The sequence below is a fragment of the Osmerus eperlanus genome, chromosome 2 (genome assembly GCF_963692335.1).
Source record: "Osmerus eperlanus chromosome 2, fOsmEpe2.1, whole genome shotgun sequence".
Taxonomy (NCBI): Eukaryota; Metazoa; Chordata; class Actinopteri; order Osmeriformes; family Osmeridae; genus Osmerus; species Osmerus eperlanus.
This window is the reverse complement of record NC_085019.1, coordinates 1,001,678-1,029,098: the sequence shown is the minus strand read 5'-3', so window position 1 is coordinate 1,029,098 and position 27,421 is coordinate 1,001,678. Positions and strand designations below refer to the sequence as shown.

Genomic DNA, 27,421 nt, shown 5'->3' with positions numbered 1-27,421 from the left:
GTGCTGCCTGGTCTCATGCTTATACAGGCTGTGTTTGTGAATGACGTAAAGGAGGGGAAAACAAGAAGATGGCGTCTTCAACATTGTAAATGTATTCATTTGTACAGAAGTCCGCCTCTCCGAGGCGCTCGTGAATTGTATCAATTTATCTGATAATACATTTATATTCTAACAGATAAGATAAAGCCTCGGTTGACGTTAGTGACGGCCAAACAGCTCTCCCGTCATTGGTTCTCTTCGACAACCCGGCCCCGGTATAGACCGGGGAGGCGAGCCTCACTTACAGGATGGACAGCGGGCAGCACATCCCGTCTCTGGAAAACATGGACCCTACGCTGTCAGAACTGGGCAATGAATTTACTTTGGGGGATATCGATGGTAAGAAAGTCGTTTGTGTTATTGTTGTGTTTCTGCAGTTACGACTTGTTTCCGCTCAGTCCGGAGCGCTGCCTATTATCGCGGACCTCACGAGTCACATAGATGGGCATCATGTGTCAAATCCATGGTTTAACCTAGATGCGCAGTAGTCCAATTATCAAATGATATTTAGATATATTTAAAAAATCCTGTTTGTGGAACGAAAAATACGGAAATAAAAATGCTATTCAGATTAACGTGCTTGTGGTGCCGTGGCACCTGTCATCAGTTTAGCAAATTCCAAAATATTCTGCGTTAAACTGGTGAAATCAAAAGTTTGGGAAAGTTTCTCATAAATTATGCATATTTTCCGTCTACCCTTCCAGAAGTGTTCGTTGCATAGCTGAATAGTTGTTTTCGCGTTGGTGGTTGTCAAACTTTCCAGAAGAGCGTGACTTAACAGAATAGAATATAAGAATAGAAGTGAATGACGAGGCCAGGCCACCCTCTCGCTCCAGTGTCCAGGCCCAGCTGAGTGTGCACTGTCCCCAGAGCTCAGCAGCTATATCACATCCTGTTCAGGTCTTATCAAAACAAGGTTGATCCCTTTAGTCCCTCTGTGAAACGACGGGACTGCAGGCTGCAGGCGTCACCGGATTTCAATTAGAGCGGAATTTCACTGAACGCCAAGTTACCAGATACAGACAGAGAGAGGCATGGATGGAGTGATGACTGGAGGGAGGGGATAGATAAAATGTCATGTTAAGTATCAGCACATTATTAGATTGTTATCAGACATGTGAGATAAGTTCAGATTTGTCACCGGTCATTCTAACCCTTAACCCATTCTACATCAAAAGGTTCTCCCTGCTCGTGAGGCTGTGAGTAGTGGGGGTCGTGAGGCTGTGTGGGGGTGGGGGTCGTCAGGCTGTGTGAGTAGTGGGGGTCGTGAGGCTGTTCTACCGGGGCCTCTACCGGGGCCTCTATCGGGCCTCTACCGGGGCGTCAGGGCAGAGAGCCGCTGGGCCCGTTCCTCTGGAACCTGTCTGTCTGGTCCCGTATCGCCGGCAGTCTAGAAGGTTCTCCTTCATGTTCTCCTGCCACTTCTCTCATTACATAACGTGTCTCTCTGCTGAGCTCCAAGGAGAGCCTCCCCCTCTGACGGCTTTATCTCTTTGTATCTCGCTTGTCCTCGAATCAGGGGGGGAGGGGGGCAGGGTGGGCAGGGGGGTCAGGAGAGGAGGGGGGCAGGGTGGGCAGGGGGGTCAGGAGAGGAGGGTTTTGTTCTGTCCCTCTGCTGAAAGCCAACTGTGTGTGTGTGTGTGTGTGTGTGTGTGTGTGTGTGTGTGTGTGTGTGTGTGTGTGTGTGTGTGTGTGTGTGTGTGTGTGTGTGTGTGTGTGTGTGTGCGTGCATGAAAATCTGTCTCTGTGTGTCCACATTTTTGAGAGCGAGTGAGAGAGAGAGTGCAGTCTGGGGATGAGTGTGTGTGTGTGTGTGTGTGGCCCAATAGATGGAAATTCAGTTGGGTTTAATTAGCAGGCGTTTACCAAGACATGTTTGGAAAGGAAGTTTGGCTCAGGTGATTCTGTATGGACCCAACCATGCAGTCTCTTCAATACCTCACCAGTGTGTCTGAAAGCCAAGAAGGGCTTGCCTTGACTACCCTAGTCTCTCCAATCATAGTCTCTCCAATCATAGTCTCTCCAATCTGTGAATACAGTATAGGGAGGTCAAGGCCTCTTGGAGAACAGTGGTGTTTTATCCCAGATTGCTAGTCCGCTGAAAGTCTGACATCCACTACACAGTCAAGTCACTCCAAAGGTCACAGGGATGTTGCTCTTGATGTGGACTCTTCAGGGACACAACTTTACATGATAATATCATGTCCGGTGTTGTGTAACCATTGAAACAAAACAATGCCCGTTTGTTACTCTGTAGGAATGCAGTGGCTTAACTAGGTACAATACAAGGAAGAACAGTTAGGAAACCATAATGGCAATAGGTCACGGACATGTTCCAAACAAAGTGTCCTGATGGGTTGTGAATCTCTCCAGTGGTCTGAGCCAGACTGGCTTCACATCTGCTGCCAGCTGCCATTCTAGAGAAGTGATCATCAGAATCAGATGTATGTATACAAACACGGAATTTACTGTGGCAGGGAGGTGCAAACACTAAACATATACGAATCTTAAATTAAGTAAAGGTACAGAAGTTTAACTATTCCTAAGAACTAAACAATCTAAGAATAAAACTATTTAAATATAAAATAAAATAAAATATATATAAGAATAAGGATAAGAATGAGCAGCATGAGTGGTCAACATAGTGCAATCAGATACTGGGTTAAATAATGAATGAATGTCAATGGGAGTCCTTGGCCTTGTTGAAGAGGCCAGTAGCAGGTGGAAAGAAACTGTTCTTATGGCGTGAGGTTTTGGTCCTGATGGACCGCAGCCTTCTGCCGGAGGGGAGTAGCTGGAACAGGGAGTGGCCAGGGTGGGAGGGGTCGGCCACAATCTTCCTCGTGTGTACATTACTAGAGACACCAGCCAGGACTTTATATCACTTCCTCTTTCACCTAGTTGCTATTGTCACCCAGGTTATCTGTGTTAGATGACCTTAGTCTGTCTGCAGTCATCAGCTGCTAGGTAACCTTGGCCTTTCTCAAGGCTAGCTATACAACCGCTCCACCATACACAGTGATGGCTCATTTCCTATCTGTCCTCCCTGACTCTGGGCCAGAACAGTAGCCGTGTTGCAAGGCCTGGGCCAGGAACCTTGAGTTAGTCACCATTAGCTTGTCCTTGGCAACAATCTGGCTCAGAGTCTGAGATCTCTTCAGTCAAGGACATGTTAGTGTGACCAGATCATGTTAGTGTGACCAGATCATGTTAGTGTGACCAGATCATGTTAGTGTGACCAGATCATGTTAGTGTGACCAGGTCATGTTAGTGTGACCAGATCATGTTAGTGTGACCAGATCATGTTAGTGTGACCAGGTCATGTTAGTGTGACCAGATCATGTTAGTGTGACCAGATCATGTTAGTGTGACCAGATCATGTTAGTGTGACCAGATCATGTTAGTGTGACCAGGTCATGTTAGTGTGACCAGATCATGTTAGTGTGACCAGATCATGTTAGTGTGACCAGATCATGTTAGTGTGACCAGATCATGCTTCCAGTCATTTGAGTTAGCAGTGACTTAGTCATGAACAAGTAGTAAGTACCGGATCATTCCTGAGTCAGTAGGGAGCTTGTGTGTGTGTGTGAGGTGGACTAAACTGTAGTACCTGAGCCTCAGGTGTCTCAGGCGTCTGGGGAAGGTATGTGATACAGTATCCTAGTGATCGATCTCTCATGTTCAGAGTGTGTGAGGAAGCATTAAGCATTAACCACGCTCATCAGGGATGGTTCACCCTGTGCACAGTGACACCCGGTGACGGCTTAAGGAACTAGGACACTTTTATGTCTTTATTGGACTTGATGAAGCACTGTGGTTTTTCTCTGATAAGAAACGCCAAACAGATTCAGGGAAACATAGTAGAATTATGTTGTTTTATGCTTCCCTTTTTTTCACTTTGCTTTCCATTATATAATATCCATTTATAACTTTATTCATTTATTATTATTATTATTCAAACTTCAATTATTATGTGTGAAAAGCTTATTTAGACTCAAAACCATCCCTTTTTGGTGCTCTCTCTCCCTCTCTCTTCCTACAGAGATGGTCCAGTTCATCAGTAACCAGGTGGGGGATTTTCCGGACCTCTTCGATGACCAGATGCCCTCCGCAGGGTCCCTCCAGTCGGGTCCAGCATCGACCAACCCAGCCCCCCCCCAGCCCCCCAGCACCCCCACTACCTCCCCCGTCTACCAGCCCAGCAAGGGCACCCTCATGCCCTCAGGGATGCTGACCCCCCAGTCCATGCCCCTCACCCCGCCCCAGACCCCCATCCAGACCATCTCGGCTGGGCAGCACCATGTGACCCGTACCCCTCCCCTGCTCCAGCCCCGGCCCCAGGTTCAGCCCCAGCACATCCAGCCCCATCCCCAGCAGCAAGCCCAGCCCGCCATCCAGGTCCACACCCAGGGCCTCCCCCTGCAGACTCAGACCTTCCCAGTCCACACCCTGGTCCAGACCCACAACCAGACCCTGCCCATCCAGACCCAGGCCCAGACCGTCATGATCACCTCCAACGGGGGCCAGTCCCGCTTCATCCAGAACCCGGTCATCTGCCACCAGAGCCCCACCACGGGCTTCCAAGGTCAGGGGGGAGGGAGGGGGGGCGGAGGGACTAACGCTGTTGTTCAAGGAAAGGGGTCTCATTAAAACATTTAATATAATCCATTCGAATCAGTCATATGATTGGCTTGTTACTGATTTATTCTCTTTTTTTTTTCATCTGCCCGTAGTCCTCCAACCACAGATGCAGAGCATTATGACGTCACAGCAGGTCCAGCCAATGACCATCCAGCACCAGCGTGTCCTGACACAGAACGGCCAGACCATCCAGACCATCCAGACGCCCACTACAGTTCACACCATGCAGCCGCAGATGCAGCAGGTGACCTGGACACCCCAAGGCCTCACAACACTGACAACACACGTGGATATTTAGCATTTTCTACTTTCTTGACAAAAAATATTGTTTTGAGGGGAGGAATAATTTGAAATTAACTGAACCATTGTGCTCCCTCCCCTCCCCTCCCTCAGCTCCTGGTTCACCAGCCTCAGATTCTGAAGACAGACTCTCTGGTTCTGACCACTCTGAAGTCAGATGGGACCCAGGTTCTGTCCACCATGCAGAACCCCAACGGGATCACCACCCTGACCACGCCCATCCAGACCACCGCTCTGCAGGTTCCTGTGAGTCTTCCTGTCTGATCACAGTGTCTTCAGGAGACATATCCTGACCTGCCTTTTCCTTCTTCTCCACCTCCTGTCTTCCTCTCTCCTCTATTAACTTCCTGTCATCATGCCTTCCTCTTTACTAACATTAACTTCCTGTCATCATGCCTTCCTCTTTACTAACATTAACTTCCTGTCATCATGCCTTCCTCTTCACTAACATTAACTTCCTGTCATCATGCCTTCCTCTTCACTAACTTGACCTTCCTGTCTTCCTCTCTCCTCCTCCCCCTCTCTCAGACTCTGATGAGCAGCAACATCCTGACCACCATGCCCGTCATGATGGGCGCCGACAAACTACCAATCAAACAGCTGCAGTCGGGTAACGCCCAGTGTGGAGGCGGGATCAGACAAATAATGGACCAGAGCCAGATGGTGGGGGTGGGGCCAGGGGGCGTGGTGAAGGAGGGGGAGAAGAGGACCACTCACAACATCATTGAGAAACGGTACAGGTCGTCCATCAACGACAAGATCCTGGAGCTGAGAGACCTGGTGATGGGCAATGACGCCAAGGTTAGTCTGACAAGGGCCCATGCTAACATGCTAACATTATGACTTCATGGTTAGTCTGACCAGGGCCCAGGCTAACATTATGACTTCATGGTTAGTCTGCTAAGTTATATGCTAACATTATGACTCTGTTGTGAAGCTCAAGTCTAAGGTTTCTGAATCCCAGCTCTAAATTATGTTTGCAGATGCACAAGTCAGGCGTGCTGAAGAAAGCCATCGACTACATCAAGTACCTACAGCAGGTCAACCACAAGCTGAGGCAGGAGAACCTGACCCTGAAGATGAAGAACAGTATGTGTGTGTGTTTGTGTGTGTGTGTGGGGGGGGTATGGGTCTAAGGGTAGACATTATGGATTCAGGGGTGGGGGGATTGGGACTATAGGGAGAGAGTACAAAGTCTCCAAACACAATGTTGACCTGTCTTGCTCTTTCTCTCTCCTTTCATCTTTCTTCCCCTCCATCCATACCTTCATTTATTCCTCTGCTTTCTTTACCCCCTCCATCTCTATCTCCCTCCCTCTCAACACCTCCCCCCTTCCCTCTCAACCCCTCCCTCTCCCAGAGTCCGTGGTGTGTCTGTCGGAGGATGTGGAGATGAAGGCGGAGGTGGTGATGTTGTCTCCTCCTGCCTCAGAGTCAGAGTCTGGCTCCAGCTCTCCTCAGTTCTCTCCCTACTGCATCGACTCAGAACCTGCCAGCCCTCTGCTGGACCACGAGCTGGTGAGCTGGACACTGCATGGGAAGAAACACACACCAACATTCTGCAACCCACCTCCCCCATTTACATCATTCTTCTCTGTCTCTCTCTCTCTCTCTCTCTCTCTCTCTCTCTCTCTCTCTCTCTCTCTCTCTCTCTCTCTCTCTCTCTCTCTCTCTCTCTCTCAGGTTAAGTGTGAGCCTGACTCGCCCCCCTCAGTGGGAGTGATGGATCGGTCTCGTCTCCTGCTGTGTGCCCTGACCTTTCTCTGCCTGTCCCTGAACCCCCTGCCCTCCCTCCTGGGGCCCGAGCCCCCGGGCAGCCCCGGCCTGACCCCTGGGCACGGGCCCTCCAGGACCCTGGTCTGGTTCCCCAGCCAGACACAGAACTTTGGTGAGAACATCTCCTTTAGGTGGAGGAGTAGTGTTCTAACATCCAGGACTAGTGTTCTAACATCCAGGACTAGTGTTCTGATCCAGGACTAGTGTTCTGATCCATGACTAGTGTTCTAACATCCAGGACTAGTGTTCTGATCCAGGACTAGTGTTCTGATCCATGACTAGTGTTCTAACATCCAGGACTAGTGTTCTGATCCAGGACTAGTGTTCTGATCCATGACTAGTGTTCTAACATCCAGGACTAGTGTTCTGATCCAGGACTAGTGTTCTGATCCATGACTAGTGTTCTAACATCCAGGATTAGTGTTCTGATCCATGACTAGTGTTCTAACATCCAGGACTAGTGTTCTGATCCAGGACTAGTGTTCTAACATCCAGGACTACTGTTCTGATCCAGGACTAGTGTTTGTGCGACGATTTGGTGATGTCATTGAAATGTGTAGCTCATTTGCATACTGACCCCTCCCCCCCGGTCTGGCTCCTCCCCCCAGCGTCGTGGCTGTGGTGTCTGTTGCCGTGGGTGAGTGTGTGGGTGCTGAGTGGTGTGGGCGCGGTGTGGGGGTGTGTGAGGGTTTTGCGTCAGTGGGAACCAGTCACCCTCCTTCACTCCCCCAAGTCAGTGTCCTTCTGGAGGCATCGCAGGCAGGCCGACCTGCACCTCAGCAGGGTGAGCTCACGGCCCCGACTATCCTTCATTCTCCTTGTCTGAGTGTTTTATCATATTTATTTTTTATCTTTTTAGTTGTTGACTAGTTTCTGAATGTTTTATTTGAATTGTGCCCTCCCTCCCTCCCTCCCCCGTCTCCAGGGTGACTATGCGGCAGCAGAGACCAGTCTGGAGACCTGCCTGTCAGTCCTGAGAAGAGCTCTGCCCTCCACCAATCTGGACCTGCTCTTCTCTCTCTCCTGGAACCTGATTCGCTACTGCCTGCATCGTCCCACCCCACTGGGCTGGCTGGTGCACCAGGTTGGAGGGAAGCATGAGGGGGAGGAGTCAAAGACCAGTTCACGGGACGCAGCGCTGGTCTACCATAAGCTGAGCCAGCTGCAGCTCACAGGTGATTGGACAGTCAGCCTTGGTCAAGATGAGTGGTGTTACTGAAGTCATGTCAGTCATTACTGTAGCCTCTGTACATAGTTGAAACCTGACCTGAAGGTTAAGTTATATTGTCTTACACCCTCTCTCTGTCCCTCTCTCTACCTCTCCCCCTCCCTCTCTCTCTCTCTACCCCTCCCTCCCCCCCCCCCTCTCGCCCCCCGTAGGGAAGCTCCCCCAGCGCGGGGCTCTGTGGTCTCTCTCTCTGTCTCTCAGCGCTCTCACCCTCAGCGAAAGCGCCCAGGGAAAGATGGCAGCCGCTCACCTCGCCCAGATCTACGTCACCGCGGCAACCGCCCTTCGCACCGTGCTGGGCCACCACCTTTCCTTCCTGCCCGTGAGTGTCTGCTCCATCACCTGTCCTCCTCCACCCTCCCTCCTCCACCCTCTCTCCTCCACCCTCCCTCCTCCACCCTTTCTCCTCCACCCTCCCTCCTCCACCCTCTCTCCTCCACCCTCCCTCCTCCACCCTTTCTCCTCCACCCTCCCTCCTCCACCCTCTCTCCTCCACCCTCCCTCCTCCACCCTTTCTCCTCCACCCTCCCTCCTCCACCCTCTCTCCTCCACCCTCCCTCCTCCACCCTCCCTCCTCCACCCTCTCTCCTCCACCCTCCCTCCTCCACCCTCCCTCCTCCACCCTCCCTCCTCCACCCTCTCTCCTCCACCCTCCCTCCTCCACCCTCTCTCCTCCATCTCCTTCTGAATCTTCATCCTCACTGTCCTCCTCGTGCTTCCTGTTTCCGTCTCCCAGGGTTACCTGCTGAGCTGTGCCGAGAGCGTGGCCAGCCAGTCAGAGTCCAAGCCCATTCCTGACTGCCTGCGCTGGCTCTTCACCCCATTGGGTAGGCAGTTCTTCCTGAGCTGTGATTGGTCGGTGAGGTCAGACAGTGGAGAGGGGGTGTACACCTCCCAGAGAGACCCAGGTATGGACCCCAAAATCCCTGAATGAGCAAAAAAAACACTTCTTTGAAACAATAACCACATTTTGGAGGGGGGGTTAATTATTCTTGTAATTTTGATTATTTTAATTCACGTTCTCTCTTTCTGTCTCTCTCTCTCTCTCTGTCTCTCTCTCTCTCTGTCTCTCTCTCTCTCTCCAGCTGATCCTATTGCCCAGCTGCACCGTTGTTTCTGTGAGAAGCTTCTGGAGAGAGCGGTGCACTCCCTGCTGCAGCCCCAGGCAGACAGCGAGGCAGCGAGACACAGCGAGGCAGCGAGACACAGCGAGGCAGCGAGACACAGCGAGGCAGGGAGACACAAGGACTCAGGGTACAGGACACACTTCCAGCTCCCTGCCTGTCCCTCCCTGTCAACACATGCTCCCTTTACACTCTCTCTCTCTCTGTCTCTCTGTCTCTGTCTCTCTCTCTCTCTCTCTCTCTCTCTCTCTCATGCAGGGAGTTCTCCAGTGCTCTGGACTTCCTGCACCTGTTGAACAGCAGCACTGAGGAGTCTCTGTCTCCCTCCCCTCCCTTCCCGGCCCTGCCCAGTCACACCACCATGCCAGGTATGACACACACACACCACACCCTCAGACACACACACACCACACCCTCAGACACACACACACCACACCCTCAGACACACACACCACCCCCGTGTGTCAGACACACACACACACATACACACACACACACACAGTATTCTCAGAATGTTCTTTTTTCTCTTCCTCACAGTTGCAGACCCAGTGAGTCGCTGGTGGGCGCTGGTCCTGAAAGCTGCTGTTCATTGGCTGCAGGGTGATGATGTCACTGTGAAGTCACTGCTGGCTGAAACTGAGCGCATGCCTAGGGCTCTGCACACACTGAAGTAAGTAGAGAGAGAGAGAGAGAGAGATCTTTACAGTGTGTGACAGTGGGGGTTTGAGGCTGTTTGTGCTTCAGTAGGCAAGAAATTCAAGTTTAACGTCTGTGTGTGTGTGTGTGTGTGTGTGCGCCTCCGCTGTGTTGCAGCCACCCCCTGCCCAAAGCTGTCCTGCTGCTGTGCAAGGCTGTGCAGATGAGCCTGTCCCCCCTGAAGGGGGAGGGGACTGTGGGCTGCCTGTCTCACTGTGACAGAGCCAGCAGCTACCTGAGAGCCAGCATCTCCCTGCCCCCCTCTGTCAGCTGGCTCAACAAGGTACACACACACACACACACACACACACACACACAGCCATACACACACACACACAGCCATACACACACACACACACACACACAGCCATACACACACACACACAGCCATACACACACACACACACACAGCCATACACACACACACACACACAGCCATACACACACACACACAGCCATACACACACACACACAGCCATACACACACACACACACACACAGCCATACACACACACACACAGCCATACACACACACACACACACACAGCCATACACACACACACACACAGCCATACACACACACACACACACACACACACAGCCATACACACACACACACACATATACACACACACACACATACACACACACACACACATACATACACACACACACACACACACAGCCATACACACACACACACACACAGCCATACACACACACACACACACATACACACACACACACACACACAGCCATACACACACACACACACACAGCCATACACACCCACACACACACACACACACAGCCATACACACCCACACACACACACACACACACAGCCATACACACACACACACAAACATACACCCGAGCACCTGACAGCAGAGAGTGTGGGGTTGTAGGGGGTGGCTGAGGTGCATTGTAGTTGCATTGCATGATCCTGCTTCCCGGTGCGATGTGTCTGCAGTTCAGCTCAGAGGCCCCCCCAGTCTGCACAGCACACCCAGCACACACCACACCACCCCCTACAGGCCAACACACTGCATTGCACGTATGGTACATGCAGGAACATTTCATATGGATTCAATTTGTATTTTTGACGTTTTGTCAAAAAACATTTGATTCATGTTCAGATATTTGTGAGTGTTTGTTATGTACATAGTGTGTTGTGTCTGACCAGGGTGTTCTTCCTGTACCTAGGGGGTGGAGCTTCTGGTGTGTGACCTCCTTCTGACACTGAGGACCAGCCTATGGCAGAGAGGAGGCAGCAGCAACGGAGAGCCAGGCCCCGCCCAAGGAGCCCAGCTGGCCGGCTTCCAGAGAGACCTGAGTACCTTGAGGAGGGTGGGCCAGAGCTACAGACAAGCACAGCACAAGGTGCAGGGCTGGGCTGCAATAGTGGGGGTTATTTGGTAGTAATGTACAGTCCAGGGGTCTCATTTATAAAGCTTGCGTACCCACAAAACGGGGCTGAAAATGTGCGTACGCCACTTTCCACGCAAAGGTTGTGATTTATAAAAAACAAACTTGATGGGAGAATGTGCGGTCCTCCACGCAGACTCTGACCCTCCCGTAGGTCTACGCACATTTTGGAAGCAGTTGGAATTGGCGACGCAGATGACCGTACTGTAGTCAGACTGCAGAAAGTAAATGTGGGAAGAACGATTACTCGTAATATTTATATATTTTGTTTTCCTCACACACATTTGATGATGTGTTCACTCAATTTCATCATTATGATGAAAATTAAACCCAGCAGTGTTATTTGTGCTTGTACTGACTGATAATTGTTCCATAAACACCTTGTACAATCCAACTCAAATTTTAAATCAAAATTCAGCGCTGTCTGTCTCACCATCAGATTGTCCACTACGGGATGTAGGAGGGGGAGATGCCCGAGCCCGACTGCATGGAATACAGGATAACATCACATATCCTATCTTTAGATAACTGCAGAACACATTGTATAACTAAATATATTTATTTAATACTGTGCATATATATCATATGTCAAAAACTGGAAATACAGTCGTTAAGCTCCCGCGCAATCGCTACACTCTACGTCCTCGTTATCAGTCCAGACTTTAATAGACTACTGTTCATAACAAAACGCTTTTGTTTTCAAATTGTCGACTCGCAGTATCACTGGCACAGTTGACGCCACTCGCACTGTTTTTTTTTAATTAGTGATCCACCGGCCACCAAATAATGTGGTTTTCGGGCCTCCGCCAATAGGCTAACAATGTCTGAGAAGTTGTCATGCACCATGATTCACCGTATAAAACAATCGCATGCCAGGGTCATTAATATCCTGGATTAGCATTCATGAGGTGCTTTGCATTGACCATTTATGGTTAAAAATGGGCGTGTTCAGGGCGTGGTAAAATGCAGATTCGCGTACGCACACTTGTAGGTAATCTGTGATTTATAAAGGGAACATTGCTTACAGGTGTGCGTAGGATTCTTACTAAAAGTGTACGTACGCCCAAAAGACTAAAATGGCGTACATTTTAGTCTTTTGGGCGTACGTACACTTTTAGTAAGAATCCTACGCACAGTTTTATAAATGAGACCCCAGGTGTGTTGTACTGGGGTCCAGTCCAGGTGTGTTGTGCTAACGAGTGTTCCTGTGCAGGTGTTCCTCCATGAGACCACTGTGAGGCTGATGGCTGGAGCCAGCCCCACCCGCACTCACCAGCTGCTGGAACACAGCCTGCGGCGCCGACCCAACAGCCCCGGAGACAGCTTGGGTGAGACACACACACAACATACACACACACACAGAACGTACACACACACAGAACATACATACACACAGTACACACACACAGAACATACACACACACAGTACACACACACAGAACATACACACAGTACACACACACACACACAGAACATACATACACACAGTACACACACAAACCACACACAGGCCTTGAGTTTATCCCAAAACTGATACATTTTCTGTCAACCCTTCCTCCTCCTCCCTCTCCTCCTCCTCCTCCTCCCTCCAGCTGATGGGGACTGTGTCCTGGGAGAGAGGGAGCGGGCCCATGCCATCCTGTTGGCGTGTCGCCACCTGCCCCTCCCCCTCCTGACCCCGCCCGGGCACCGGGCCCGTCTGCTGGCGGAGGCCAAGCGCACCCTGGAGCGTGTGGGGGATCGGCGCTCCCTGCAGGATTGTCAGCACATCCTGCTGAGGCTCAGCGGAGGCACCACCATCGCTGCCTCCTGATGACACGCAGACATACAAGTGCACACACACAAGTGCACACACACAAGTGCACACACACAAGTGCACACACACAAGTGCACACCACGTACCTGTCAGACTCGCATCTCACAGAACTCCAACAGAGAAGTAAGTGGTCTGTGATGCATCATGGATCATTGACCATTCAAAATGCTTTAGGTGTACCATTAATGTTTAACATGCGCATGCACACACACACACACACACACACACAAAAGGGACCTACACACTCACTGCCAATCTACACCCTGATTTCTGCTACAGATGTTTTGTTTGTTGGTATGTACAGTCCTACACTCTTCTCTAGACCCCAAATCCATCTCTATAACCCATAGACTTCTCTAGAAGCCATAGACTTCTCTAGAAGCCATACAGTAGCGTCTCTATAGCAGCGGTCCTGGAGGAGGCTTGATCTGGGACACCATGATGACACGCTGGGCTCACTCCAGGCCTCCTGATCCAGCCCCGGCTGGGAGCTAAAAGCTAACTGCTTTAGAACAGCAGCGAGGGCCAGCCAGTGAAAGACACCCAGGAAATAATGACCGACTCCTACATCCGCAGTCCTTTTATTAACTTAATCTGGTAGCTAAAGGTTATACTGAATGGTAGCCTGTTTTAGGAGTCTGTTTTTATGGAGTCACTCCATTTTTTTAATGATGAAACCATTCATGGTCAGTCTCCACGAAGGGCCTGAAGCATGCGTGACGTATAGGATGCTGTTCGTGTCGTGGGCAGGCAGACGTTAGCAGAGCTAAGTCATCAAAGTCTCTTTTGAATCCCAACTGATACAACCAGTATACAGCTGGCTCAACGTCACCAGATGGCTGGCAGGGGGACTGACTCGAGGCAGGGGGACTGACTCGAGGGGCTGGCAGTGTGTGACGTGGCCAGGCCTGGAGGAACACAGGTAGCTGGCTTCTCTCAGCACAGTATGGGGAGTATCCATATCTATCTACCTCGTTGACTGTGCCTCGCCAGTGCACTGTAGATCAGAACGGTAACGAATTCAGTCCGATTTGTTTATGATGTCTAAACAGGTGTCCCAGAGTAGCTTTTGAGTGAAGACTATTCTACTCAGTGCAATACTAACAGACCTAGCTGACTAGTTAGAGAATAGGAACATGTAGGAACCAGTAGTAGAGAGAGTTTGGAGAGAGGACCCTCACTTGAAAAAAACAGACGATACAGAAAGGAGATCATTCTGTAACACGACACACATAAACAGTCATGTAATTGTATATAAGTTGTACATAGGTGTGGACATCAGTCTTAAGATGAGGGCAGGAAGTCCTTGGCTATGCTCAAGATAAAGAAAGAAAGATGGATGGTGGAGAGGGAGGACGGAACTAATTCAAAAAGAAGCGCTGTAGCCTAACATGGAGGTAACTCATCCATGGGGCAGAGAAGGTGGACGGAGGTGTTGAGGGCTGACTGCCGTGTCTAGAAGGGACCGGTCACAGATAGACTCAAACTAAAGATGGTTTCCCACACAAATAAAACCTGATCAGGGAGTTAGAGGGACTATATGGTTTGGAATCACAGTTTAAAGATTCCTGAACATTTAAAATATATGATGTCCGGGAATTCTGTCTCCCTGAGTTCGTAGTCTCTTATCATCCATCGGAGCAGGAGGGTAAGCTCAAGCATAATGGCCTTGATGTAGTTCAAAGTTATTTTATTACAATGTATTTTCGATGCTTAAACAGCTGTCATGGTTGAATCTCTGAGTCCAGTTGCTTTTAAATGTTTCGTCTTTTGGCGCCTAGCAGGCCACGTCATCCCTGTCGTTTTCACTGTGTTCTGATTTTATAATTTAATGGATTTGATATTATACAAGCAAGCGCAGTTTTTCGGAAAGCAATTTGTCATTTTACACTGTCATCGCAACCCAGGGATGTAAACGTGAGAGAACAATACTTTGTTTTTTAAAATTAGAATACAAGACAAAAGTAGCAATACGCATCGCAGCAATTTGCATAGCCCCAATTCCTGACCTGTCACAACCATAACTTTTATTTCTCCGTTCTTTCACACTTTAGAGGACCGCTTGTCATGGGTATATCTGTACTCTGCTTAACCAATAATAAACTGTAATGGTTGCTGTTAAAATGTTACAAACTGGCTTTTAGTGTTCTCTCATGTCTGTGCTGTTTCTAAATGTCTCTTGTTTATTTTAATTGTGTTTTTAATAAAACAGCAGATGCACAGCGAACATTTGTCTCTGTACTCTTTGCAAGTGTCAGTTGAAATAATGTAATGTGGAAGCAAATCAGTGACATAATGTTTTGGATTTTAAAAGGCATTGAATAGAGGCGTACTTAATATTGAATTGTAAAAAACACCGAATTTGTTGGTTTTGAATTCAAGGTTCAGAAGTTCAGGTTTCTCCCCTCCCCCCCCCCCCCCCCAACAAAATAAAAATTCAAATGGAACAAAATTCGAGGCAAGCAATACCTTGGTATCCCTGATGTTGCAATCTGTATTTTTTCGGCTCAGATTTTTCTGTGGTGTTTCAATTTCAATATCAAGTATTCAATGCCTTCATTATGTCACTGATTTGCCTTCATACCCTTGACGCAGCCCAACATTCAGAGCGCCTGTCTGGACATGCGCAGTTGAGCGTAGGCCTGTCAGTGGAGTAATGATGGCGTCTTCAGCGGCTCGCTGTTCCACACGCTGGATGACAGTCGCCGTGTCCGCTGGACACAGGCGTGCAGGGTGTGCCTTCGCCTCCACTCTCGATGGGGGTGTCCGTGTCCGTAGTCTTTCCACTACCGGAGCTCCGAAAATCTGGCCGGCAGGCAGTTCATCACGTGCAGGGATGGGAAACGTCATGACATTGAGCGGACTGCCAGGTGAGCAGGCCTAGCTTCAGACAGACAGCTAGCTAAACTAGCTAGCTCGTTGCTTCCAGCTAGCTAGCTTACATTGAGGCAGCGTTTTGCTTAGTTGTGGCGTTGCAAGCGGCTGACTGATAACATGTCGTTGACATTGGTATAAAGGGCTGCGCAGTTCCATATACCACCATACAGTGATAACCTGATGAAAGTGATGTAATCAACTAACGTTACAGCCTGTAGTTTATTTCGCTAACTAAAGTAGCAGTACTCTAGCTTTGTTGTGCAGTGGACCTTGCCAACCTAGGACCACTACTTTCCATCTGCTGTAACCATGTAACATAGGCCCTAGTTTTCGACAGCAAACTTATACAACCTGTCATCAATAAGAAACGGTTTTAACTAGACTTCTATCTAATATGCCCGCATGTTTGTTAGGACTTTAGGACGCTACTTAGTGTCCCCGTGCTCTGTTGATGTTTCAGGCTCGAGTATCACGTCCCCTCATGTCATCTGCACGCTGTCCTTCCACACAAGCGCCCCTGCTGCCAACAAGCAGGACTTCTACCAGATTCTGGGTGTTCCACGCGCAGCCACCCAGAAGGAGATTAAGAAAGCGTACTACCAGGTGCGTAGAACCACCTCAACAGGTCTTTGTCATCTGTTAGACCGAGGACTATACCTGGATCCGTCGTGGTTACATTGTACATTGTATTAATTCACTTTTATCCAAAGCCTAACATTAGCTCTAAAACACTGAGGACGATAAAAAAAATGGAAGTCCACAGTTCTACGGTATATTTGTGGTCAGAGTCAAGGAATAGTGTACGTAGTAGACATGTGGCTGGTATGGATCCCCTGCATTTATTGGTTGATGTGAGAGTCTGCTGTGCTCCTTCAGATGGCCAAGAAGTACCACCCAGACACCAACAAGGACGACCCTCAGGCCAAGGAGAAGTTCGCCCAGCTGGCTGAGGCTTACGAGGTTGGTCTCTCTTTTCACCCTCCTCTGGTTGGTCTCTCTTTTCACCCTCCTCTGGTCGGTCTCTCTTGTCACCCTCCTCTGGTCGGTCTCTCTTGTCACCCTCCTCTGGTCGGTCTCTCTTGTCACCCTCCTCTGGTCGGTCTCTCTTGTCACCCCCCTCTGGTCGGTCTCTCTTGTCACCCTCTTCTGGTGCAGCAGGACTGTCAGGGGTTGTCTGTGTGTAGCGGTTGGTTTACTTTGTGTTGTTGTCCTGGTGTTCAGGTGCTGAGTGACGAGGTGAAGAGGAAACAGTACGACACGTACGGGACGGCAGGATTCGACGCAGGGGCAGGGCAGCGGGGGGCGGGGCAGCAGCAGTACTGGAGTGGCCAAGCCACCCACGTGGACCCCGAGGAACTGTTCCGCAAGATCTTCGGAGAATTCTCCGGAGCCCGTGGCTTTGGAGACTTTAACGCTGTGTTCGACCAGCCACAAGAGGTCAGCAGAGATGGGGGGAGAAAATGGAGGGAAAACCATAAACGAGAACATTGAAGTGTTTGTGAACCTTCATGATCAACACCAGACGACATGTAAAGCAGTGGAATGACAATAGACCAAAACTCTGACTAACATTTCAGTTCTTCTATTGATAGAATAGAGTTAAGTGAAATAGAAAGTGAGTGGAATGGGATGCATGTATCCTAGACGTAAGACATCTTCTCCCATGTATGTTTTCTCCCTGTCATACGGGTGTCTGCCCTGCTGTTTCCTCAGTACATCATGGAGCTAACCTTCACCCAGGCTGCCAAGGGCATCAACAAGGAGATAACCGTCAACATGGACGCCAGTTGCCAGCGCTGCGATGGCAAAGGCCATGAACCTGGTACCAAGGTCCAGCACTGCCATCACTGCAACGGCTCCGGCATGGTGAGTCCCTCATGGCTCCCGTTAAATTACAGGTCACTCATTTCATATCTTTATTCATTTATGCAAAGCGAGTCGAGCGTCTGCTAAATGACTAAATGTAATAATAGAGTGCATCACTGAGTCCCTCCAGACTCTCTTGGCCTGTGTTCTGTGTGTGATGTCACGTCCTGGAGTGTGTGTGTCACGTCCTGGAGTGTGTGCTTAACGGTGCTCGCCGCTGTGCCGCTGCAGGAGACGGTGAACACGGGGCCGTTCGTGATGCGCTCCACCTGCCGGCGCTGCGGCGGGAAGGGCTCCGTCATCTCCACCCCCTGCGGAGGCTGCCGAGGCACGGGCCAGGCCAAGCAGAGGAGGACCGTCATGGTGCCTGTGCCAGCTGGTGAGACACGCACGCACACATACACATCTGTGTGAGTCTGAAGTTATACCCTGGTGTGTGTGTGTGTGTGTGTGTAGGGGTTGAGGAAGGCCAGACCGTCAGGATGCCAGTGGGAAACAAGGAAATCTTCATCACGTTCAGGGTGGGTCTGACGGCAGCATGCACACACTCGATACTCCCGCCCCCCTGTACCTTGTCTTGTGAAAACAGCTAAATAAATACATTCCGTTGCCGTGAGGATATGGGTGGCTTGATATATCCCCCTGTGCGTCCTGCAGGTCCAGAGGAGCCCGGTGTTCCGGAGGGACGGGGCGGACGTCCACTCTGACGTCCTCATCTCTGTGGCCCAGGCCATCCTGGGGGGCACAGCCCGCGCTCAGGGCCTGTACGAGGCTCTCAACCTCACTGTAAGACACACACACACACAAATGCGCACACAAAGGATTATGTCAGTATCAGCGCTATAATAATATCTAGTCACAGCAGCTCTCTGATTGGCTGGTTGTCTCCGTACCAGATCCCAGCTGGGGTCCAGACTGACCACAGGATCCACCTCACAGGGAAGGGGATCGCCCGGATCAGTGGCTACGGCTTCGGGGATCACTATGTCCACATCAAGATCCGAGTCCCAAAGTAAGACCCCAAGCTGTCACATGATGTGTCACATGACACATCCCTCCTTCCTATTCTCTTCCTGGCTCTATGCTGGCTTCCTCTCTGTTGGAAGGAATATTTTATTCCTATAGTTTGTGCTGTCCTTCTGACTTCTGTGTGCTGTGCTTCTGACTTCTGTGTGCTGTGCTTCTGACTCCTGTGTGCTGTCCTTCTGACTCCTGTGTGCTGTCCTTCTGACTCCTGTGTGCTGTCCTTCTGACTCCTGTGTGCTGTGCTTCTGACTCCTGTGTGCTGTCCTTCTGACTCCTGTGTGCTGTCCTTCTGACTCCTGTGTGCTGTCCTTCTGACTCCTGTGTGCTGTCCTTCTGACTCCTGTGTGCTATGCTTCTGACTCCTGTGTGCTATGCTTCTGACTCCTGTGTGCTGTCCTTCTGACTCCTGTGTGCTGTGCTTCTGACTCATCATGTGTGCTGTCCTTCTGACTCCTGTGTGCTGTGCTTCTGACTCCTGTGTGCTGTGCTTCTGACTCCTGTGTGCTGTGCTTCTGACTCATCATGTGTGCTGTGCTTCTGACTCCTGTGTGCTGTCCTTCTGACTCCTGTGTGCTGTGCTTCTGACTCTGTGCAGACTGCTGACAGACAGACAGAGAGCTCTGCTCATGAGCTACGCTGAGGACGAAACTGACGTGGAGGGGACTGTCAACGGTGTCACCAACACCACTACAGGTACACACACACATCACCAACACCACTACAGGTACACACACACACACATCACCAACACCACTACAGGTACACACACACACACATCACCAACACCACTACAGGTACACACACACACACATCACCAACACCACTACAGGTACACACACACACACATCACCAACACCACTACAGGTACACACACACACACATCACCAACACCACTACAGGTACACACACACACATCACCAACACCACTACAGGTACACACACACACATCACCAACACCACTACAGGTACACACACACACACATCACCAACACCACTACAGGTACACACACACACATCACCAACACCACTACAGGTACACACACACACATCACCAACACCACTACAGGTACACACACACACACATCACCAACACCACTACAGGTACACACACACACATCACCAACACCACTACAGGTACACACACACACATCACCAACACCACTACAGGTACACACACACACATCACCAACACCACTACAGGTACACACACACACACATCACCAACACCACTACAGGTACACACACACACATCACCAACACCACTACAGGTACACACACACACATCACCAACACCACTACAGGTACACACACACACACATCACCATCACCACTACAAGTACACACATGACAGGAAGGTTTCATGACTGTTGAAAGCAGATCATTAGGCACGTAGAGAGTCTCCAGCCCTGTTCCCAGAGAGCTGCCCTGGATGGCTCCGGCTAGTATCAGCCTGGAGGCCAGAGCCTCAGGAGGCTGTCCAGGGCGGGGTGGGCGAGCCTGGCCCAGTCCGCCTGGCTTACGCAGGGCCTGTGTGTGTCCAGGTGGGGGCAGCAGAGGTAGGTGCTCACAGGCAGGGCAGGAGGAACACACCTGGGGTGGTCGGTTAAACCGCTCAAGACACGTTCTCATGATCACCTCTTGGGTTTCGTCTCTCCACCAGGTAAAAGATCCACGGGGACCTAGGAGGTTCTGCTGGGGGGCGTCGGATGGAGCCCAGTTGTGTGGACGTCAGCAGAGAGCGGTGGAGGGGGGGGGAGCAGCGAGAGCAGCGGAGACGTGTTGGACGAGGACTGGACTGAGCTGGCGTTCCCTGGACAGTGACTCGCCTTTATCCTCCTGCCTCACAGAGAAAACATCCAAAACAGGAAGTGATGCAACACATTTCTGACCCTCACGGCTGTGATTGGCCAAAACACCGGATGTGATCAGAAAAACAGTGTGTTTGCATCCTTCCTTCATAAAGGAGGATTATTTCGGAATCCCAGACCACGGAAAGAAAATAAGTAATCTCCCCAGATGCACTCTGATGTTTTAGTCTGGTCATTATACGTTTTGGAGGAATGGGTTTAGAAACATCCAAAAGTTCAATTTGTATGTTTTATAGAAACCATGGAAACCCCAATCTTGTATGTGCCACCCTCTATATTCACTTGATCACCATAGTGAAGCGGTGATGAGTCAAGTTGTTTTGATGATGGCATGAGCTTTCACTAAGGAGGGTTGAAACAAGTTCAGATGCCCTGAACAAACAGGAAGTAGACAGCAGGTCATATCCTGCTCTCCAGACGACTCCTAGCACACGCCGACACTTTAACCCTGTGTTTCCTCGTTCATCATACATGTACATAGATAGCTGTTCAGAATGGAATTGTGGAAACAAACATGTCAGAAACTAGAGATATAATATACATCCATAAATAATAAAACTCCAGTCTGATTGAAATGTGATTCAGTTTGAACAAAGTCCAATGTGTGAGGAATCATCGTTACATTAGGGGTAAGATGTCTAACTCGACGTAATCGTAATCCAAAGCATGCTGTTTAATTTGTTGAAAAAGTAACAGGAATAAACTCATGAAGCAAGGAGGTGATTGTGCTGGTTCCTGGTCGGGCACACAGCCTGTGTGCCTACTGGGAGCAGGTGCTTGGGCCCTGCTCTCTGGCCTGATCTGGGAGCAGGTCCCTGCTCTCTGGCCTGATCTGGGAGCAGGTCCCTGCTCTCTGGCCTGATCTTGGAGCAGGGCCTGGCTCTCTGGCCTGATCTGGGAGCAGGTCCCTGCTCTCTGGCCTGATCTGGGAGCAGGTCCCTGCTCTCTGGCCTGATCTGGGAGCAGGTCCCTGCTCTCTGGCCTGATCTGGGAGCAGGTCCCTGCTCTCTGGCCTGATCTGGGAGCAGGTCCCTGCTCTCTGGCCTGATCTGGGAGCAGGTCCCTGCTCTCTGGCCTGATCTGGGAGCAGGGCCCTGCTCTCTGGCTCTCTGGCCTGATCTGGGAGCAGGGCCCTGCTCTCTGGCCTGATCTTGGAGCAGGGCCTGGCTCTCTGGCCTGATCTGGGAGCAGGGCCCTGCTCTCTGGCTCTCTGGCCTGATCTGGGAGCAGGTCCCTGCTCTCTGGCTCTCTGGCCTGATCTGGGAGCAGGGCCATGCTCTCTGGCTCTCTGGCCTGATCTGGGAGCAGGGCCATGCTCTCTGGCTCTCTGGCCTGATCTTGGAGCAGGGCCTGGCTCTCTGGCCTGATCTTGGAGCAGGGCCCTGCTCTCTGGCTCTCTGGCCTGATCTGGGAGCAGGGCCATGCTCTCTGGCTCTCTGGCCTGATCTGGGAGCAGGGCCTGGCTCTCTGGCCTGATCTGGGAGCAGGGCCCTGCTCTCTGGCCTGATCTGGGAGCAGGGCCCTGCTCTCTGGCCTGATCTGGGAGCAGGTCCCTGCTCTCTGGCCTGATCTGGGAGCAGGGCCCTGCTCTCTGGCCTGATCTGGGAGCAGGGCCTGGCTCTCTGGCCTGATCTGGGAGCAGGGCCCTGCTCTCTGGCCTGATCTGGGAGCAGGGCCCTGCTCTCTGGCCTGATCTGGGAGCAGGGCCTGGCTCTCTGGCTCTCTGGCCTGATCTGTCTCAGAAGGTTTCTCTACACTAAATAAACTGTTTAGCTCCTCCTGACAGCCATAAACCAGGTAGGTGGGACCATAGTCCTCTGGATTCTAGATTTCTCTCATTCGCCTGCGCACACTCTGGTCCTTCACAGCCTGCTGATCCAGAACGTGGGCCGTTCAGAGAGAGGGGTGACAGGATTTCCATGCATGCTAGAAGATTCTGGTAGATGTGGTTAAAACAGGACACAATTCAATTAAGTTATTTTCATTTATTCATCTCAGTGATATAGAAGTATATGAATACAAAAACATTTCATGTGAGTACCAATAACAAAGACCTGCTTCAGTCTTGATTCCCAGCTATAACTTAGTCCAGTCCCGGAACCCTGTATGTCTAACATCGCTATGGCAACAAACTAGTTGGCCAACTATTGTCAGAACGGTTTAAATATCAGTATTTCTGTTCAGTCATAGGAAACCCAGAGCACAGCCTTTACCCTCATACTCTGTCCACTAACACACACCAGCACACGTCCAGATCCTGGTTAGAGTGTGTGTGTGGGGGCCTGTGTGTGTGTTCAGTCGTCCATCCCTATGTTGCGGAACAGATAGGACATGGATTCCCCGTTATGGATGCGTCTGATGGCCTCTGACAGGATCATGCTGATGTCCACCGTCTTGATCTTAGGACACTGCAGCTTCTGCAGCTCATGAGGAATGGTGTTGGTGACCACCACCTGCAGAGAAGACATGTTATACACACCCACGGACTGTTGTGGTCACGTAAGTAGAACACGCACAGACACACACACCTCGTCGATAGCAGACTCCTCTATGAGTCTGGGTGCGTCCGAGGACAGGATGCCGTGCGTTGCCATGACAAAGATCTTGTACGCCCCGCGCTCCTTCAGAGTCTCGGCCGCCGCCACAAAACTGTCCACATCATCGATGATGTCATCCTAGGGGGCGGGGTCAGACGGACGGGAGCTGTCAATCATTAGGAACTCCACAGACGCAACAACAAAAAAAATCGGTGTCCCGCCTCCAGAACGAGTGAGGCTCACCACGATGATGGCGATGCGCCCTCCTACATCTCCCACCACGGTGATGGGGGGCTTCTCTTTAGGGATCAGCACTGTCCACACATACACACACAGAGGGAGAGGGAGAGGAGGTACAATCTACATGTGAGCTGGAGTTTAGGACAGACATGGCGCATGCTCCAGACAGATGGAATTTTGAGTGTGCGTACAGTAGGTGTGTTGTACAGGTGTGTGTGTTGTACAGGTGTGTGTGTGTTGTACAGGTGTGTGTGTGTTGTACAGGTGTGTGTGTGTTGTACAGGTGTGTGTGTTGTACAGGTGTGTGTGTTGTACAGGTGTGTGTGTTGTACAGGTGTGTGTGTGTTGTACAGGTGTGTGTGTTGTACAGGTGTGTGTGTGTTTTACAGGTGTGTGTGTGTTGTACAGGTGTGTGTGTGTTGTACAGGTGTGTGTGTTGTACAGGTGTGTGTGTTGTACAGGTGTGTGTGTGTTGTACAGGTGTGTGTGTTGTACAGGTGTGTGTGTTGTACAGGTGTGTGTGTTGTACAGGTGTGTGTGTTGTACAGGTGTGTGTGTGTTGTACAGGTGTGTGTGTTGTACAGGTGTGTGTGTTGTACAGGTGTGTGTGTTGTACAGGTGTGTGTGTTGTACAGGTGTGTGTGTTGTACAGGTGTGTGTGTTGTACAGGTGTGTGTGTGTTGTACAGGTGTGTGTGTTGTACAGGTGTGTGTGTTGTACAGGTGTGTGTGTTGTACAGGTGTGTGTGTGTTGTACAGGTGTGTGTGTTGTACAGGTGTGTGTGTTGTACAGGTGTGTGTGTTGTACAGGTGTGTGTGTTGTACAGGTGTGTGTGTGTGTGTGTGTGTTACATGGTATCTCCAGGCTGGGGTGGATGGCTCCTGTGGTCCTGACCATGGGGGGAGAATGGCGCCCGTCCACCAGGTCTGACTCTGCATCCTGGGCCTCCCCGTGGATCACAGCTATACCCAGACGCAAGCGCTCAGCGAAGGACTGGGCCCTGCGCGCGCACACACACACACACACACACACAGTAAGGCCACACTCTAACACTCTCCAACACACTGATATGTGAAGAGGTGCAGAGAGAGACTACCTTTTGGCAGAGGCAGGAGATTTGGCCACAATCACAGCATTTCTATAGTCTGGGATCTGCAGATGCGTACAGAATACAGGAATCATGTTTACCTTCTGTGACATGTACAACATGCTGAGGTGTGTGTGTGAGTGTGTGTGTAGCAGTGTGTGTGTGTGTGTGAGAGTGTGTGTGTAGCAGTGTGTGTGTGTGTGTGTGTGTGTGTGTAGCAGTGTGTGTGTGTGTGTGTGAGTGTGTGTGTACCTCCTCCTGGATGTACTGTAGAAGGAAGGGAGAGGCCCGTAGGTTGTCCACTGGGATGTTGAAGAAGCCTTGAATCTCCTTTTGATGGAGATCCATGGTGATGAGATGAGTCAGACCTACACACACACACACACACACACACACTAAGGTGAGACAGCTCTGTTCCTCCAAAAACTAGGCAGGAAAGGTGTGTGCGTGTACATGAGTCAGTTTGTGTAGCACAAGTGTGTGTGTGTGTGTTTCCATGGGTCGGTGTGTGTGTGTGTTCCCCTCACCTGCTTTGCACATCATGGAGGCCAGCAGCTTGGACACAATGGAGCCCCTCTTCCTCATCTTACACTGCTTGCTGTAGGGGAAGTAGGGAAGCACCCCGATGATGTTCCGGGCGCACGACGTCCGACACGCGTACACCATGATCAGCATCTCCATGATGGTGGTGTTCACATCCCTGCAGAGAGGGGATGAGGGGGAGGGGAGGGAGGGCAGGAGAGAGAGGAGGGGAGAGGGAGAGGAGGAGGGGGGAGGGAGAGGGAGAAGGAGACTCTTTCATTCTCCAAATGGGAGAGTTGTGGCAGCCAGCAGCATAAGGGCCTTGGTGTGTGTGTGTGTTTACATACTTGGACACAGTCTGGATGATGAAAACATCTTTTCCTCTGACCGACTCCTGGATCTGCACACGTGTCTCTATGGTAACAGGGAGATGTGAAGTAGGCTTCAGTTTTCTTAAAACACACACACTCTCTCTCTGTCCCACACACACATACACATACATACAGTCTGCCACTCATTAGAGACCTCATGCTCTACTCTGCTATTTCTCACATACTCTCTCTCACACACACACTCTCTCTCTGTGTCCCACACACACACACACATTCACTTTGGCCCTATCACACACACTTACACACTACATGCACTGTACAACAAGTCATGCCAAGAATGTTCTTCCCACGCAACATTGATTATAAAACAAAATGCGGGGGAGAGAGCGAAAGGGAGAGTGAGAGAGCATGGGTAAAGCCGGTATGCTTAGCTCCTGGTTGCAGCTCTACTGTACTACACGCACACACTTGTACACACACCACCAGTGGTTTAACAAGCTGCTGGGGTACATGAGGGGTCAGTACCGCACCTCGGTTAGCTTCCTGGTACACCTGCACCTTCCCAAGTTCCACCCCCAACCGCCTGCGAAGGGAGACACAAACAGGAAGTACTGTGTTCCTGTGGGAGATCATGCTGACCTTTTCATGCCCAAGAAGAGCACAATGTTAAATCCTCTCCTGAGATAGAATCCATAGCTGAACTATGACCCTAAACTGCAACACACTATAGATATAATGACTGCAGGTAGACAGACACCAAGTCTGACTGTTGGTGTGAATGCATGTCTGGCAGAAGGTGTACTGTATACATGTTGACACTAAACCTCGAATATGTCCGTGAGTTTTCTGCTTGTCCAGCCGTGCATGTACTCACTCGGAAATCCTTCTGCTCAACTCTCGGCTGGAGGGATGAGAGTTAGCGCTAAAGATGACTAGTCCTCCTTTGGTGTGGTTCATGGCTGGGGGGGTCCGTCCGCTTCGCTCCCCACACTCAGGCAGTGGATCCCTGGGCACCCACACCGCGCTGAGCCCTTCCTGCACCGACGAGTGACAAACACGCCGGTGAGAAACATGGCCAGGCCTAGCTTGTTCAGATGAGGGCGTGTGAAAACACTGTCACGTGGCCAGCTAGCTAGCTTAGAAGCGACACCTTATAACGGGCCTGACAAATACAGTCAGCGCAATGCCAGATGGCTGTTTGTTTCAGGAAAGTCACGAGATCATAGCACGATGATGATGTTGGCTAGCTTGTTCACAACGACCAGTAAAACCGAAACATACGTTCTACAACAGAAGTGAAACAGGCCTACTGTAGATGACTGGAGCTGCGCCAAGCTTTTTAAATAAATGAAACCCGTAATAGAATGCGCGAGTCTCAGCATTTGCGCCTGCTCCATTGATTTCAAGATCGTTTGCTTCAAACATTAGGCTACATCGTCCTTTGCGTAGCGAAACTCAACTTGCACCACGTTTCAACAACCAAAGTAGAAACTTAAATACTAACGGAAATTGTAAAATGTTACATACCAGTTTGCGTGTTTAGTCAATACGTTGTTTATTTAGTTGGTGGTTTCTGCAGCCTTCCTCAACCTGTTCAATCCCAGCAAGCCTTCTCAACTATGATTGACGTTCGAAATGTCCAATCAAAGACCAGCGCATTGACTGGAAGATTTCCTTGTTGACTACGTGACGTCATCTGGACAAAGCGAATTTTTATTTCTGCGTCAAATGTGACCTCAGATTAGAGTTTTTTTACAAAATTTCCACACGTCAATATTTCCTAAAAATATAGGAATAGGATATTGAATCAATAAAAATCCAGAATGTAATTTATACTGGAACCATTCAGAAAGATCGGCCGAATCTCAGAACATGCTTTCGCTCAATCACTAGATGTCACTGTTTCTTTACCTCCTGTTAGAACCTCCTGCTAGTCCACTTAGAGTGGTTTTATAGTGGTCTCCCTCCCCAAAGCATTGTCGGCTATATATGTGTTTATGTGTGCTTTAAAGAACCAT

At 50.3% G+C, this 27,421-nt stretch overlaps 4 protein-coding genes across 7 annotated transcripts in view; 2 read left to right on the top strand and 2 right to left on the bottom strand.

Annotated features, from left to right (window-relative positions):
- The first annotated feature begins 30 nt into the window (after positions 1-30).
- On the top strand, positions 31-15,275 carry srebf2 (sterol regulatory element binding transcription factor 2). Of its 2 annotated transcripts, none has more exons than XM_062485667.1 (19): positions 31-378; positions 4,082-4,624; positions 4,773-4,924; positions 5,074-5,226; positions 5,509-5,781; positions 5,964-6,069; positions 6,341-6,498; positions 6,664-6,868; positions 7,365-7,540; positions 7,682-7,931; positions 8,137-8,306; positions 8,721-8,892; positions 9,070-9,238; positions 9,367-9,476; positions 9,646-9,778; positions 9,922-10,087; positions 11,011-11,187; positions 12,446-12,557; positions 12,822-15,275. In XM_062485667.1, exons 1-19 carry the CDS (start codon positions 288-290, stop codon positions 13,043-13,045), a joined length of 3,540 nt encoding a protein of 1,179 aa, XP_062341651.1. In that variant the 5' UTR covers positions 31-287; the 3' UTR covers positions 13,046-15,275. The 2 variants fall into 2 exon arrangements, with proteins under 2 accessions (XP_062341651.1, XP_062341643.1); XM_062485659.1 differs by having other exon boundaries at positions 12,446-12,560; positions 12,825-15,275.
- Positions 8,064-27,421, bottom strand: part of syngr3a (synaptogyrin 3a) — a 57,539-nt gene continuing 38,181 nt past the window's right edge. The window contains exon 5 of the mRNA XM_062485924.1: positions 8,064-8,074. The gene's annotated coding sequence lies outside the window, so the exon portion shown is untranslated. The remainder of the gene's footprint in view (positions 8,075-27,421) is intronic.
- LOC134039742 (dnaJ homolog subfamily A member 3, mitochondrial-like) lies at positions 15,664-21,401 on the top strand. Its single transcript, XM_062485791.1, has 11 exons — positions 15,664-15,918; positions 16,386-16,528; positions 16,802-16,885; positions 17,147-17,362; positions 17,639-17,791; positions 18,023-18,170; positions 18,248-18,312; positions 18,449-18,577; positions 18,688-18,803; positions 19,413-19,510; positions 20,478-21,401. The coding sequence occupies exons 1-11, from the start codon at positions 15,705-15,707 to the stop codon at positions 20,498-20,500; spliced, it is 1,389 nt and encodes a 462-aa protein (XP_062341775.1). The 5' UTR covers positions 15,664-15,704; the 3' UTR covers positions 20,501-21,401.
- prpsap2 (phosphoribosyl pyrophosphate synthetase-associated protein 2) lies at positions 22,656-27,064 on the bottom strand. 3 transcript variants are annotated; one of them, XM_062485821.1, is made up of 11 exons: positions 26,931-27,064; positions 26,278-26,438; positions 25,934-25,986; positions 25,419-25,485; positions 25,077-25,249; positions 24,802-24,917; positions 24,559-24,614; positions 24,314-24,462; positions 23,466-23,536; positions 23,214-23,360; positions 22,656-23,138 (listed from the first exon to the last, which is right to left on the bottom strand). In XM_062485821.1, exons 2-11 carry the CDS (start codon positions 26,358-26,360, stop codon positions 22,980-22,982), a joined length of 1,074 nt encoding a protein of 357 aa, XP_062341805.1. In that variant the 5' UTR covers positions 26,361-26,438; positions 26,931-27,064; the 3' UTR covers positions 22,656-22,979. The 3 variants fall into 3 exon arrangements, with proteins under 3 accessions (XP_062341805.1, XP_062341813.1, XP_062341822.1); XM_062485829.1 differs by lacking the exon at positions 26,931-27,064 and having other exon boundaries at positions 25,934-26,042; positions 26,278-26,404; XM_062485838.1 differs by lacking the exons at positions 25,934-25,986; positions 26,931-27,064 and having other exon boundaries at positions 26,278-26,412.

What these genes read in the sequence shown, in the direction of transcription:
- srebf2 (XM_062485667.1), top strand. Translation starts at nt 288, where the DNA reads ATGGACAGCGGGCAGCACATCCCGTCTCTGGAAAACATGGACCCTACG. An exon ending in GACCCTGAAGATGAAGAACA is followed by an intron (nt 6,070 to 6,340) that starts GTATGTGTGTGT and finishes TCCCTCTCCCAG; the next exon opens with AGTCCGTGGTGTGTCTGTCG. An exon ending in ACAGACAAGCACAGCACAAG is followed by an intron (nt 11,188 to 12,445) that starts GTGCAGGGCTGG and finishes GTTCCTGTGCAG; the next exon opens with GTGTTCCTCCATGAGACCAC.
- LOC134039742 (XM_062485791.1), top strand. Translation starts at nt 15,705, where the DNA reads ATGATGGCGTCTTCAGCGGCTCGCTGTTCCACACGCTGGATGACAGTC. An exon ending in TGTTCGACCAGCCACAAGAG is followed by an intron (nt 17,363 to 17,638) that starts GTCAGCAGAGAT and finishes CTGTTTCCTCAG; the next exon opens with TACATCATGGAGCTAACCTT. An exon ending in TGTCACCAACACCACTACAG is followed by an intron (nt 19,511 to 20,477) that starts GTACACACACAC and finishes TCTCTCCACCAG; the next exon opens with GTAAAAGATCCACGGGGACC.
- prpsap2 (XM_062485821.1), bottom strand. Translation starts at nt 26,360, where the DNA reads ATGAACCACACCAAAGGAGGACTAGTCATCTTTAGCGCTAACTCTCAT. An exon ending in CTCCATGATGTGCAAAGCAG is followed by an intron (nt 24,918 to 25,076) that starts GTGAGGGGAACA and finishes GTGTGTGTGTAG; the next exon opens with GTCTGACTCATCTCATCACC. An exon ending in TCTCCTGCCTCTGCCAAAAG is followed by an intron (nt 24,463 to 24,558) that starts GTAGTCTCTCTC and finishes GTGCGCGCGCAG; the next exon opens with GGCCCAGTCCTTCGCTGAGC.